Below are 15268 nucleotides of genomic sequence, written 5' to 3'. Positions count from 1 at the left end.
GATAAAAGAATCGTTCGATCGAGATGACTTCTTAAGAGCAGTACACATTGTCAGTTTTGAATGTCGATATTTCGCAGTTATCGATAACTGTCCAACCGTCCAGCAACCACAAAACATTTGGTCTGTTCCAGAACTTCAAGAATCTACTAATTTTTACTACTTTTTCCGATAACATAAAGGAAAAAATGTTATCGTAGTAAAAAATAGTTGCTTCTTGCAGGTTCTGGAACAGAGCAATTTTGTGGTAGCACGATGACTGACAAAAGTGAACGGCCACACCTGCAAGCAACCGATTATATGAGCAAAACTGACAGTCAAAACTGATCGTGTGTACCCCACTTTAGTTGAAAATGTGAACGTTTTATGGCCCCGGCACATACGGTACGTTGTGCGTCGCGTTACAACAACCACATGAAAACTTCAAGAACAAACTTGGCATCACTTACATTTTTTCATGTGGTTGTTGTTTTTAACGCGTGACGCAACGCACAAGAAAACTTCAAGAACAAACTTGGCATCACTTACATTTTTTTCATGTGGTTGTTGTAGCGCGACGCACAACGCACCGTATGTGCCGAGCGCTTTAGTGTACAATGCTTCGCGTTTAAGGGTTGTTTACACCATCTATCAATGTCGTATGAGATGTCAAATTTTCTACCTGCGAATGTTGTACACATAGCGTGACCACTATGAAAATTTTCATCTATCAAAATGATTTGGCAACTCATATGTAAATTTTTCATTTAGGGAGCGCTCTATTTGATACGGCATTCTCGTATGTAAACATAAATTTATCAGCTGTTTTCTGGCATTCTCAAAAAAATTGAAAAACAAAATCTTAAAAAAAAAAAGAAAATGGAAAGTTATGTATGTCCCAATTTACATTAGGCGAGTTTACTTGCGGCAATTGTCATTTTGTAGGAGAGAGAGGTGGGGTATATGGTAACCCTTTGCCTCTCAACACCCTCTCTCACCCACAAACTGACAATTGCCGCAAGTAAACTCGCCTAATGTAAATTGGGACTATATTTAAATATTTAGAAAGTAAATAAAGGGTGTTTATAATGTTATTTTCAGATCGATTGGTCGAAAGAAGCAGTCTTGGAAATGATTGCTTTGTGGCAAAAACATGAATGCCTCTATAAACCCAAAAACCTATTCTACCACAACAAACATGCTAGATATTCATTTTCCTTCAACCAAAATTAAAATTTGCCCAAATTTGCAACTCAACAATAAATGTAAACAATGACAAAAACAGCTGTTTTTATATTTATAGGTTATAGCTTTGTTCCTTAACTTTTTTAATGGTAAGAGTGGTAAAAGAGAAAAGTGTCAAAATTGTTCAAAATTGCTCTCTCATGAACATTTTTACAAGAAAAGTAAAGGAACGAAAAAATGGTAGATCCGGCAGCAATGTCTGAAAAAAACATAAAAAATCAATTTTCGTCTTTTATTTCACAGTTTTTAATTTAGTGTTGTCAGTGTTCGACTTTTTCTTCGGCTTTTCGTCCATTTTTTGAAATAATCGTCAAACAAAAGTCGAAAAATCAGTTCTGCCATTTTCTACCTGCAGAAATTTTGCTGGTAGCCTGTGGTAGAAGAGAAAGCCATTTTCGCTCTCTCTCCCCTCTCACTCTCTTAAAAATTGCTTCCAGTTTTGCCACTTTTCGGGGTTAAGGAACGCTTTGCAGGTTAAAAATGGTAACAAGTGGTTAAAATGGTAACCTCAGGTAAGTAAAGGAACACAGCTTATGTCATACGAAAATAACACTTGAAGGTATGAGCGCACAAATTGAAAGTTGTATGGATGACGTCAATTTTGACAAACATAGAGAATGTCGAATGGGTGAAAGAAATGACAGCTCATGTGACATTGATATATGGTGTAAACAGCCCTTTAACACTGCAGTACAGTTAGATTAACTTTGTTCATCAGTACAACAAATAATATAATATTGTTGTCTTGCTCTTACCAATTTAATCTGTATATTTCATTTTCGTGGTACATCAAAAAGTCAAAACAGAATTGATCTTTTGATTCCCACTGCAAGAATCGAAGAATCATAATAGAAGATCGATCTTTCGATTCTCTATGAAGTCAAAACTCGATTCCGATTTTTAGATTCTTCAAATCAAAGAATCGATTACTTGAAAATCGACTTGCGTATCCCTAGTTTAGACATCGTAAATATTATGTCCTATTTACATTAGCAACTTTTTCGTCATTTAGAGCTGTTTCGTCATTTATTTGCTAAAACAGGCAACATTTTGCGTCATTTACCATACAAAAATAAATGACGATAGCTACGTCATTTATTCTAAACAACGCACGAAAACACCATACTTTTATACGCAACCCTGCTTTTTCGTCATAAACTACCAAAAAATGCAACTGTTTTATGATGTCTTTGTTTGTTTGTGTGTATTGTAGAAAAACAAAAATACTCAAACGATGACAAAAGTGAAAATAAATGGTTAAAAAACTAGCAAAAATTATGTTTTTTTGTTTTTGGAATTAATTTAAGTTATTTGATACACATTTGTGTTGTGAAATTCCTATTTTTCTGAATAAAAATATTGTGTGCGTGTGTTTGTGTTATTGTATAAGTGTGTATGTGCGATTGTGTGCGTAAGCAAATGACGCAAAAAAACAGATGTAAATACACTTCATTTGATTCTAGGATTTCGTAAAACGAAATCATTTAATGTGCATATGTAAATTGGACTTTAGTCTTGGTTGATTAAGCTCAGCTTTGTACATCAAAACAAATTTAATTTTTCCGGCTTGTTTACAAATTTTTACATTTTAAATTATTTTTAGTGTAGCAATTCAACGATGCATCTACCTTGTTTCTCGTGCCAGCTTGCAACTTTTTGTATTTTCTAACTCTTATGTTACACGCTGAAACTTTCATACGAAACTTTCCCATTTTTTTGGCGTTCTTAAGTCGAGTTCCCCATTACAGTAATTTCATAAAATTACTTTTGCATGGAACTCGATCTATGAACGCCAAAATAATGGGAAAGTTTCGTATGAAAGTTTCTGCGTGTAACATAAGAATAGCAACATGTTACAAAAACCAGAGTTGTATACGAGGTGTTATGCCAGATTTAAAACAAATTCACTCAATAGGAGGATTTATTTTTATATCTGGTAGATTTTGGCTGGATTTAGCAAATAAAACCTGATAATGTACTAAATCCGGCTAATGAAGTCATATTTATACCCCGGTTACACTATTGAAGGTTAACCCACTGGGTTTAATAGATCCAGTGGGTTAATCTTTGCTGGTTACACTTAGCTGTTCGAGGATATAAACTGTCAGCTGATGTTTGTTTATGTATACATACAAAATAACTAATAAAGTCGTGTTTTACACTTTTACAATTTCTCGTATGAGGTATCATCCCCTCTTTGCTCATATTGGTATATTTTACACACAGGGATACATTTTTGTATCATAGTATCAAGCGTACTTTTTGTTAAAAAAGTGTCTAATGTAAAGAAAAAAATAATTTTATGATTTTCAAATAACTTTAGATTTATTAACTCCATAAAATCTCATGCGACCAATCGTAAACGTGTAAAACACGACTAAGAACGTTTTCACACGATAAGGTTTGCCTGCTCAAAAATGCGTTGTCCGTTTTGATTGTCATTCGTAAATTGTGTCAGTGTTGAAACAAAATGTGGAAGTAAGTGAACGAAAACGTACATAAAGTACCATACATACAACACTAGCATGTAAGATATTATCTACCTGTTTCATCATATTTTTTACAAATAAAGGTGTTCTATAAAATATGACTTCTATGTACCTGTTAATAACAAAGGTATTTCCCTATTTCATAAAAATCTTTCTTGAAAAATTTACGCTGGTAACGCAGGTATCATCTTACCTTCAGGTGGTAGGAATTATTACATTATTTTTTACATGGCATGCGCGCATGAGGCAACAATTTTAACAACGCATACCCAATTTTATGGGATTCACAAGAATTACTTTTTTAATTTTCAAATACAATACACACATAAACCTTTTTGGTACATTTATGTAAAACCGTACTTCTTTTTGTTCAAAAAGTACGCTTGTATACAATGACTTCAAAAACGCAACACTAGATGTGAAAATTATGAATGAGAGTCAAAACGGAAACCACGTTTTTGAGCAGTCAAACCTTATCGTGTGAAAACGTTCTAACTCTGTTGCAAAAACAGTTGCAACTTTTGGCACTTTTTAAGTAGAGTTGGATTTTTTTTGCACAAATACCGGATACAACACTGTATTTTTGGTGGATTTGTGCCGGATTTAAAATAAACCCAGTCGTGAGAGGATTTAATTTTTGTATGACAAATCTGGTCAGGTTTGACCAGACTAAGCAATAAATCCTCATGAAGTGGGTTAACCCGGCAAAAAGCTGTAGTGTAACCGTGCTATTAAATGGGCTATTAACCTGATTTGAAAGTATCCAAAAGTCCGTTTCCATGTCGTGATAAATTGAATCGCCTTTAATAATGAAAATATCCAATAGTCTAAAGCATATTTAATGAAAGCCATATTTTCATTTTATCTGTCAAATTCATTCGTGGTTCAACGGGACTTGGTGAGAATTTCGTGTGATCGTTCGTTCGTGAAAAAAGTGTATTTTAATCGAATTATTAACATGTTTTAACGAATATTTTTGTGTAATTATGTTTGTAAAGTGTAAAAATAACGAAGATAATTGTTAAAAGAGTAAAAAATCGCTACAAAAATAACTACGCCATCACTCAATTCTCATATTCATGCATTCACACATCAACAAACAGCTGATAGGAGTTGTTTGACGAGAGATGCCACCACATTTACTTTTGCTCTTGAAATATTTTGACCCCCTTTGATGAAATCGGTGTATTGGTGGTGGTAGTTGTCATCAGCTGTTTTACTTTCACATACACACCAACACATATAGACCGTCTGGCAAAATATAAACAAAGATAAGACAGAATTTTTGGCGCGTTTGCAACGACGTCGACTGAGGAATTTTGATACGTCAACCCAAACGTCAACGTCATGCGTTTGTCGTTGACTGAACTTTTGGAGGGAAAACTCTTGTCAGTAGAAATTTGAGCGGGATAACCACGACGACGTGTGCTGTAGTCAGACCAACCATCATAACCAATTTATCCAACAAAGACTAAAGACCTACTGTGTGGTGGTAAAGAAAAAATAACTTAACCCTTGGAAATAAAGAAAAGTGTTTATAGAAATAAATAAAATTAAAACACATGAGAATAATCCTGCAATATAGAGAAAAAGAAACAAAGTGCAAATAAGCAATAAACAAAAAAAGCAATAAGAAATACAAATAATTAACTTGTTTTTAACAATCTAAAAGTAAAAGAATTCTATAAGAAAAAATGGCTCAACCTTCAATAGCAGCGTTTTTCAATACCAGGAAACGTGCCGTTGCTGAGGATATAACTACAATTAAAACTAGAGTAAGTATTCGTTTAAATATAAATCACAAGGAAAACATCCTTTAAAAAGGAAGTGAATTTTACCAAATATGAAATAAATGCGTCTTCGTTTTAAAAATGAGTTAAGTGCTACTAAGAGTACACATGCTGGTAGTGGCTATTAAAAGCAAAAGCAAATCATCCCCTGCTTAGAGGCAGCGTGGTTGCAGAGACGCGTATGATATCATTATAATTCTTGTTTTGTTTAATGCATAATGAAAAAAAATAAGAAACAATGTTTTAATAAGCTAATATTGGATTATTTTTTTAATTTTTATAGCGTCTTCTGGAATCATCAGAACCAAATACACAAGACTCAAATGCCAACACAACATCCACACAACAAAATACCCAACAAAATGCTGTGCAGCAGGCTCAACAGGACCAGCATGATGAAATTGCAGCCCTTAAGAAAATGGGTATGCGTACCCGTTCCGGCCGCACGGTCAAACGTATTGGTGTACAAGATCCCAGCCAGGTGCCGGATAGCGGCGTATCACCCAAGAAAATGTCCAAAATTGAGGAAAATATTAAACAACAAAAACTAGTACAATTCATTAAGAAGGGCACATTGTCGCCACGTAAAAAACAAACTGAAGTCGCTACACCGAAGAGCCGGCAAAAAGTTAATGAATCTACACCTTCGGGTACAATTATCAATGCTTTCAATTCACAAAATAATGCTAAAAATGTGGAACGTGGCTTCAAGACTCCCACTAAACAAATTATCAAAGGATCCAATACTCCTCTCAAACAAGGAGAACTTAAATCAATGGTCAAGAAAGAGCTTACCTTTGAAGAAGTTAAGACTAAAGTTTCACGCAGTGCTAAACTACAAGAACTTAAAGCCTCTCTGGCTCGTATACAAGAATTGGAGAAGACTCGCAAAGAACAGGAAGAACGTAATCGCAAGCTAAAGGAAAATATGCAATCACCATCAAAGAAAACTCCAGTTTTACAATTGAAAGAATTCGACAAAATTGAATTGGAAGTTTTAACAAGGTAAGAAACAAAGCTTTTTATTATAAATATTTATAGGGTGAAGTGAAGCTAAACCAAAGCTAAAATAATATTGTCTTAGTTTACGAAAGTAATACAAGTGGAATTATATATTAATGCCACATTTTACCCCATTTTCCCGCCTTTTGTTGCTCGACCACAGATAATGAATGACATACCGCTCTCCCAAGTCTTGTTATCACACACACAACCACATACTGTTAGTGGCCCATTGAATGTGTGTTCACATAATATTATAAGCATAACAAACAACAACTTTATTCTTAATTGAAAACCACCAAACCCCCTAACCTGACGAAAAATTACGATAACTTACTCCAATATTACTTCTTTGTTGTGGCAAACAAACTTTTCTTCATTTAATATTTTTAATCACTTAATAGGTATATTTTCCAGTACTAACAAAAAATAATAGAGAAATTGTCAAAAAGTTAGGGGTTATAGAAAAATGTTTGAAACAGTTCCTATTGAAATTTATAAAATTAAGGGCAGTATGAATCGAATTAAATAAGGCCCTCTTAAGTCTATAAATGACAAAATCTATCTTCATACAAAGTTTTGAAGTTAAAAACACTGAAAATTAGATACAAATGCAGATTCTTTTCAGAATATATTACGAATCGTAACCACTGTGGAAAGCTAAGTTAAACTGAGTTAAAACCTTTGTATAAAAACCAATTTTTAAGTTATTTGAATACCTTTTTAATAATTTGGATAATTTTCGGAATGGTAAATTATTTAGTGCTAGGATAAATGCTTTAAATTTAGGAATTCATGTAGTTTTGAAACCATTGCAAGATTGTTGGTCCAGTTGAGAACTTTGAAGGGCGTTGATTTTCAGTCACACGGGTCAACAAACATTTTTTAAGTACAACAATTGGAAGAAATCAAGTCTGTTCCAGAACCTTCAAAAATCTACAACATTTAAATACGATAAAAATTGTTCCTTTATGATACCGAAAAATTAGTAAAAAATTATTTTATCTGTTCTAATTTTTACTATTTTTTTGGATGTCATAAAGGAAAAATTATTATCGTAGTAAAATGTTGTAGATTCTTGCAGGTTCTGGAACAGAGGAATATAAAACAATTATCTTAAATCCCCAAATTCGATAAAGGAAATTAGTAACTTCAATCTTATATTCTTGTTTTGGAGCCATATTTTATTTATTTTTTAACGAATTTTAGTCAATTATGGGATTTTTTGAGGAACAAAAAGATTTGTTGCTATGGACCAAAGACAGTGCCTTAAAAGCTGATAGCCATTTACAAAGAAGTTTTAAAGTCAACAAATATCAAGATATGCCGACTAACTTTCAAAAAGGCCGATGTCTACAAAATAAGAGCATCCTTATCAAATTTCCATAAAACATACCCAGTAATGAATGTGTTATTTAAGGAAAGATGTTTCTTTATATCAGTAAGACAAACACCACCTTTTAAGAAGAATCATCTTTCCGTTACTTTCAGTACGGATGTTATTTAGCCACATAAACAATTAATGGAAAGTCATTCTTGTCACATTTTCAAAACATCTTAGATGCTATGTTGTTTATTATCATTCTTTTTAATAAGTAAGCCCAATACCACCACCCCTGACCTTTAATTTTCATGCAATTTCTATTTTTTTGTTATTTAGAAAAATATTTCCGTTACTTTTTTCGTGTACCCATTTTAGCCACATATGCATTTTTCTTATACACAACAATTTATGGCCTAAGACGGCAAGTAACCCCCCAGCTTTAGCACGTACTTTTTGTTTCTTCTCTATTGTTCACAATAGCATATGAAAAATAAAAACAAACAACAACACTTCTAATGTACTAAGAAGAGTTCTTTGACAGAACCGGCTGGCTGGCTGGGTACCTGAACAAAAAAAGGAAGATAAAGAAAATGCTTTGCTGTGAGAGAAGAATGCCTTGTCATTTTGAAAAATACACATTGCTTGTTTTTCTCTTAAAACCCAGACGGCGGCGACGATCTTTAGGAATGAAAAATAATGTCCGTCCCTACTTTTGTAACGTACAAAAAACAACCCTCTTTTTAGTTTGGAAAGGGAATAATAACAAAGAAAGAACATTATGATAGTTATAAGATTTTGTTTAAGATCAAGGAAACAAAAACAAAACTCACACAAGAAACCCAAAAGTAGATATGAAATTAAAGGCATGTGTTGATGAGGGTATACAAACCCTTGAGAAAAATATAACGATCACCACCACCACCCATATAAAAAGGATCTTGTAACGTATATTTTTAATGAGTTCTGGCAATGGTATACATTTTTAGTATTGGAAAATGCAAATATAATTGTAAACATATGGCGGTGGTCAAACAAATAGTGTCAACAATTGCCAGAAATTAAAATGACATTTTCCCACCCAGCAACAACATATGGTATCAAAATAACTTTGCATGGATTCCTGTGTAACCATCAACCCCCTTTTCCCTATATTTTGTATTGCATTCCTTAAGTTATGCTTTTATTATCCTTGCAACACATGACATCTTAGTAGTTTTGTTAGTGAGGGTTGATATCTTGATTTTTTATGTTTGGTTTTAACGTATTTTTTCTTTTAAGGTTTTTTTTTGTCATTCTTCTATACTTACTACAATATATAAATGTAAATCTTTCTTTTGCTCTTGGCGTGTTTTTAATGCAATTTAAGCATTTTTAAGAAATACTCCAAAAGAAAATATGACCTCAATTGTTGTTGATAATGCTAAAATCAAAGTTAAGTTAAGCTTTAAGAAGAGTTAAAGCCAATAATAGTTTTGGTTTTTTTGCCCACAGTCTGTTTTCTTCTTTTTTGTCAATTTGTAGGCCAACGACAACTAAGAAACGTTGATTTTTAATAATAATTTTACTACTTCTCTATGTGTGAATGTCAACAAATAATGAATTGTAGCCATTAATAAACGTGGTTTTCTGGGCTAACATTTTATTTAGGACGGCGATTTGTTTATATAGGATAGGTCAAGGTAATTGGTTTTAGTTGAGTGACATAAACTTAAGAATGTGGATAATTGTTTTATTGATTTCTTGAAAAGATGATGAAAGAATGATAAAAAAGTCTCGTTTTGGGATGGGAGATATTTTCTCCATTCTTATGGAATCACCTGATTCTGATTGGGTACTCTTCGTCAGCATGTAGCCAACGGTCGTAAACAGTTCTGGTGGTAAACCTTCAATTCCAGTTCCCTTATTTTTTGTACTGCTATACACTTTACGCCTTCATATTGTACTGGTTTTAAGTTATAAAAATAGCCTAATTTGTATTCCAAAGTTTTTTTTTTAAATCCTCAGCACTATATGCATAATTTCCTTCCTACGCCAGTATTCTGGATAGAACCAGAACCAAATTCCTGTTTGAATTTTTACTCTTCGGACATCAGTCCGGCTCCAGTTCTTCCTTTCTTTTTTAGTTTTCCGTAGATAATTATCTTTGGCGCTATGGTATCGCAAGCCATACTACAGCCCTCATTTTGATCTTTAAACCTCCTAAAATCTAGTTTTTAAAATATGTGTTTCCCCTATATCCGATATTTGGTAGTGATTCAAAATTCCATCCTTTATTGTCTCTTCTTATCTAAACGACTTAGGTTTTATTTTCCTCTCTATGAAGCGATATTTGCTCTTCGGATCAATTGACATCTACAATGTGGTTGTCAATCTGGTTTCGGATTCCTTAGTTTTCCCTCCTTAAATTTCTTAAATACTCTATTTTTCTACTCAATACTCATCATATGATGTCTTTTTTCTCTTTGCAGCCCCTCAAAAACATTTAAAACCCCCACAAAACTACCTCCTCCAACACCCGATAAGAATGAACTTATGTCACCACGTCACACAGATGTCTCCAAGCGGGTTCTCTTCAGTCCCGCCAAATTGGGTTCACCCTCCAAGATGATAGTCCCTCCGGCCTATCAACGTTTTATGTCCTTGGCTGAAACAAGTAAAGCTGGCCAATTACCTCTACCCTACAAATATCGTCATTTGATTGAAATTTTCAAGGGTCTCGACTCGGTGTGTGCCATGTTCCACAATCGTCGGGAATGCATTACCTTTAAGAAATTAAAACCCGCCGTACAAAGAATGTTACGCAAGAATTTCTATGAACGGCATTTGGCCCAAATTAAACAAATTTATCCTGAAGCCTTCATATTTTCACAAATGAAAATGCGCAATTATGGTTCAGCCTCTAAGGCTGATTACTTCCAGTTAGTTATTGCACCAAATGTAGAAAATCTGCCGGAAAAAATGAAAATGAACAAAATTGATGAAGACGATGTGCTAAGCTCCGCTCAAAGCAACTCCATGAATCCCCATGTTATGACTGAAAGATTACAGAAATTCCAACATCTACTATTGGAGAAAGTGAAAGAGGAACATGAGAAATTCCTACTCTCTCTGGATCCACCACTTTCAATTCCCCGTGAAAAGGTAACACGTTGGCATCCAGATTTCGATTTGGAAAATTGTCCCGAAATTCCATTGGGCAACCTACCACAACCACCCAATGTAGAGAAATATTCCTCGGCCAAGGATATTCTATCGACGGCCAGAAATCTCTTTAATTGTGCAACCCCTATGGAAAGGGCAATGGAAAGATATGAAGCTAAAATAGAGGCCGATAAGGTCCAAGCAGAGAATCAGAAAAATATTGACAACACTAAAGCAGAGACATCTAAAGAACCAGCTAGTAATAAAGATATTAGTGACAAAGCCAAAGAAACAACAACATCAGCAACTAATAAGACAACAGCTGAATCATCGGCGGCAGCACCTTCTACACCAACTCCAGCAGCGGCAGATGCCGCATCCAACTTATTGAAGGGTGTACCCAAATCTTTGCTGGAAAAGATTCGTGCCAAACAGGCAGCTAAGGCCTTGGATGCCATGACACGTAGACCCTCACAAGATCAAGAGGCAGCTAATTACTCACGTTTACCCGAATTGGCCCGACATTTACGTAATGTATTCATTACCGAACGTAAGGGTGTACTAACACAAGAAATTGTCATTAAGAAAATACAAAACAGTTTCCGCACCAGTCTAACGGCCCAGGAAATTGAGAAACATTTGAAACTCATTGCCAAGGAGGTGCCAGCATGGGTTGCTTTCCATGAAGTACGCAAAACAATGTATTTGAAAATTAACAAAGAAATGGATTTAACCAAAGTTATTGAACGCCTAGAAGCAGTGGCCAATGAGAAGAGTAAAATGTAAATGCAACGACTTGATAAGTTATGCCGGGTGCTGCAAGTAATCAGAGTACAAGGTTGATTTGTGAAGATCACATTCTACACTATCCCGCCCCTTAACAAAATTACCCCTTTATTGAAGTATGATGACACATGATGTCTTCTTTATTATTATAATTATTATACCTCATATATTATACGCTTTTTTGTCCCACAAAAATATTATATATTTTCTTAATTATTAGCAATTAATCATCACATATCCTTAATACACACATAAATGAATTCAATATGTTGGTTCCATTTATATTTTAACTTAAAAGAAAACAAAACTATATTTGGACATTAATTTAAATGATTTATTATATGATACATGTATTTTATAGTTAAATTTTTTCTTCTGCATAACAAAAGACCTCTTCTATTTAAGTTATTTGTTATACAAATAGTTGTAAGTATTCTTGGGGATGTTATTTATTATTTTCTCCCATTAACACAACTTACATCCATACCTATGGTACTAACAAACTAATCTTTGGAAAACCTTAAATGTTAAACAACCATCACCAACCAACCACCCACCCAACTAACCATCACTAACTACACTCCCACAATTATCATCCTTGTTGCCTGATCCCCCATGATTCCTCCTCCCATATCCCTTCATATTATTTATCCCCATTTCCTTAGAATTGTTGTTATTGTTTACATAATTCTTCATTGATTTCTTGATTGAAAAAAAATCACAATTATATTAACTTGATAACTTATATAATGAATGTTCGTTAAGTATATAGTGTGTAGAATTTAATTTTATAAAAGTAAAAGTATAATATAAATACGTAGTTTACAATTTATTTTTTCTATTATATTTAAAAATAAAGTTTTTGCTTATAAGGCAATAAAAGAAAATTTATTTGAGAGTTTTTGTTTTCCCTTATAACTGAGATACATATTTCACCCCTGGCTTAAATGCATATAGCAGAGTTCCGGTTCCGCATTCTTTTAGAATAAGATCCGGACCCTGATCGTGTTTGGTTTTTCACATCCGTATCAACTACAAACAATAATCGCCGAGATGTAATGGATCTCGAGATGAGATGAATAACAGTGGTTACTCCCGACTTGTTCGCTTGACAGACTATTGCGTTACGTATACGACACCCCTCCGCAGTCTCCGTAAGACCAACCACAGACCCAGCATCTCACAACTATGTATATGGTGTGTTTTAAGGACGCGAAGGTAAGATGAAAAAAGGGCACTTCTGGAAACAAAAGAATATGTTGAGGACGTTCAGGAAACCAAACTCAACAACTGCAACGTACAGGCGTTGTGATAATCGTTATAATATAATTTGAACTGAAGTATTACCTCTTCCATTTCGCCATTTTAGTAAATGCGCAATATAGAACTGCCAAAGTAGTTATGCATCTTTTAGAATACAATAGCTGTCTGGTATTGGGGGCTTTAAAGATTACGAGTTGTGACATCCGGTTATGGATAATGACAATAAGAGTTGGTATATCGCTGGCAGAGCAGATAGATAACACTACGTTTTGCTTTGGGAACGAGAAACAGAATTAGTGAAAGGTTTCACATTTCGTCAGCTATTCAGCAATGAATGATAATGTCATTATTCGCAATGAATGACGTTACCTGGTAACTCAACATCTCTCTGGGTCATAAAGCATCTCTATAATTGTCTTTATCAGCCGAACATGAGTCATGGAAAACCGATTTGCCTTTTAAATTTTACAGAGCTTTACCAATCACAGCCAATTGGGGGAATTTCGCGGGTCAATATTATTGCAACAGACGCGCAGAAGGAATGAATAGCCATTTAATTGGAGCGAGAAAAAGTAATTTGTGGGCAACGGATAAATCACTCTCGAACACTGGAGAAAAGGATGAAGAAGTTCGGTGACATTTCGGTGAAGTTGCTTTTACAGATCAGTAGTGCAATTCTCTAACTCATTTTTTGAGTTACCGACAAATATCGGTAAAATTAAAACGCATTTTAATTTTACCGACAATTGTCGGTAACTCAAAAAATGAGTTAGAGAATCGCACTACAGTAGTGGAATTCTTGGAATTCTGTAACCGACAAAAATCGGTAAAATTAAAATGCTTATAATTTCGGTAATTAACGAAATTTCTTGGTTAATTAATAACCAGAATAAAGTCGTCGTCCTACCGATACCGACAGTGTTGTCAACTTTTATTGATACTTTTCATTCATAATTTTGCGTTTTAATTTTACAGATTTTTGTCGGTAACTCAAAAATGAGTTAAAGAATAGCACTACTGAAGAGTCAACTGCAAAAGAAATCTGACCTTAAGGAGAGGTTGCATGATGTACAGCAGTCGAATTTACACCATGGGTTTACGGTTAAATTAATTAATACGGTCTAAATTAAAATTTAAAAAACAAATAAATAAAGAGGAAATGAAAAAGGTAAAGCGGGATAGATAGATTTGGGGTGAGCGAGTTAATCTTGGGACAGCTCAAGGTTATTTCTTCGGACCCATTTACACGACCTGGTGCAAGAAGATAAGGTAGGCAGGAAGTTCTACGACTTGACATAACCAGTCAGATCAGTTCACCACACAGAGAACTTACCGAGTTTTCCGGACGCGGATTCATAAAGCCGTCAATTAGCATGTTTTCTGATTGAGAGCGTGTATGCGCCGGCTAATCGGTGACCTTGTTTTCCCTCAAAATTGCATTGGCATTTGTATCGATGGCTGCTACAACAACAAGTACAATAATATGGCAATTGATCTTTGTATACTAGTAAGTTATTGGAAAATAATGTAATTTGTAATTTGAGACATTTTTGTTATTTTTCTTTAGTTTATTTTTTGATTGTTGATTTTCGTTGACATTTCAATGACATCAATTGATGTTTTTCATATCTGGCAATGCTGTGTTTTTACTTACCACACATATGTTTAGCAAGAACACAAACCACATTCAAGGTAGTATTTGGTGGTGGGTTGTTTTCGTTTCTTTAATTATTTCATGGCTAATAATTCTCATCTACATTTTTCTTATGCGTTTAGTTTATATATTCGATGACGTTTTCGACCAACGTGTTGTTTGGAAGGAGAGCCAGTTAGCACTCCCCTCGACAAGGATGGAATCACATTTAGGCAGGGATAGGCACAGACAAAGTCCCTGCCGCCAATTTTTTTGTTCATTGAATTTATTATCTCTTTTTTTTATTATTTTTTTAATAGAAACGCAAATATTAGAGTTGGGCAATCTCGTTCAATTGAACGATCCGGATCACTACCTCGTTCAATGGACACCGATAATTTCTTTGACAAAACTGCGTATACTTAATTTTACGGGTGGGTTTTTATGACGTGACTCATTCGTTTTTGAACGAGGAAAGCGATCCGGATCTTTCAATTGAACGAGATTGCCCAACTCTAGCAAATATGTCTGTGGAAACTACATAATACTGATTTTAAGGGATATTTTTGGTAGACTATGTAGAAAAGTTAAATTAAATCATAAAATAATAATGTATAAC

General features: G+C 34.2%; 1 protein-coding gene and 1 non-coding gene across 2 annotated transcripts; both read left to right on the top strand.

Moving 5' to 3' along the window:
* Nucleotides 1–4550: 4550 nt before the first annotated feature.
* On the top strand, nt 4551–12640 carry dup (chromatin licensing and DNA replication factor double parked). Its single transcript, XM_073988351.1, has 3 exons — nt 4551–5485; nt 5784–6505; nt 10295–12640. The coding sequence occupies exons 1-3, from the start codon at nt 5405–5407 to the stop codon at nt 11751–11753; spliced, it is 2262 nt and encodes a 753-aa protein (XP_073844452.1). The 5' UTR covers nt 4551–5404; the 3' UTR covers nt 11754–12640.
* Nucleotides 12641–14822: 2182 nt separating this feature from the next.
* Nucleotides 14823–14926, top strand: LOC141387870 (U6atac minor spliceosomal RNA). The gene has a single exon (XR_012408684.1). It is a non-coding gene; the product is annotated as a U6atac minor spliceosomal RNA (small nuclear RNA).
* Nucleotides 14927–15268: the final 342 nt, after the last annotated feature.

Source organism: Musca autumnalis, unplaced genomic scaffold (assembly GCF_047663935.1).
Source record: "Musca autumnalis isolate F117 unplaced genomic scaffold, ASM4766393v1 scaffold_5, whole genome shotgun sequence".
NCBI classification, from domain to species: Eukaryota; Metazoa; Arthropoda; class Insecta; order Diptera; family Muscidae; genus Musca; species Musca autumnalis.
Note: the sequence above shows the minus strand (reverse complement) of the source record. Positions and strands in the feature narration are given on the sequence as shown.

Bases quoted from the DNA above. Each gene is read 5' to 3' on its own strand.
- dup (XM_073988351.1), top strand. From the start codon at position 5,405: ATGGCTCAACCTTCAATAGCAGCGTTTTTCAATACCAGGAAACGTGCC. The intron at 5,486-5,783 runs GTAAGTATTCGT...TAATTTTTATAG, and splicing joins TAACTACAATTAAAACTAGA to CGTCTTCTGGAATCATCAGA. The intron at 6,506-10,294 runs GTAAGAAACAAA...TTCTCTTTGCAG, and splicing joins GAATTGGAAGTTTTAACAAG to CCCCTCAAAAACATTTAAAA.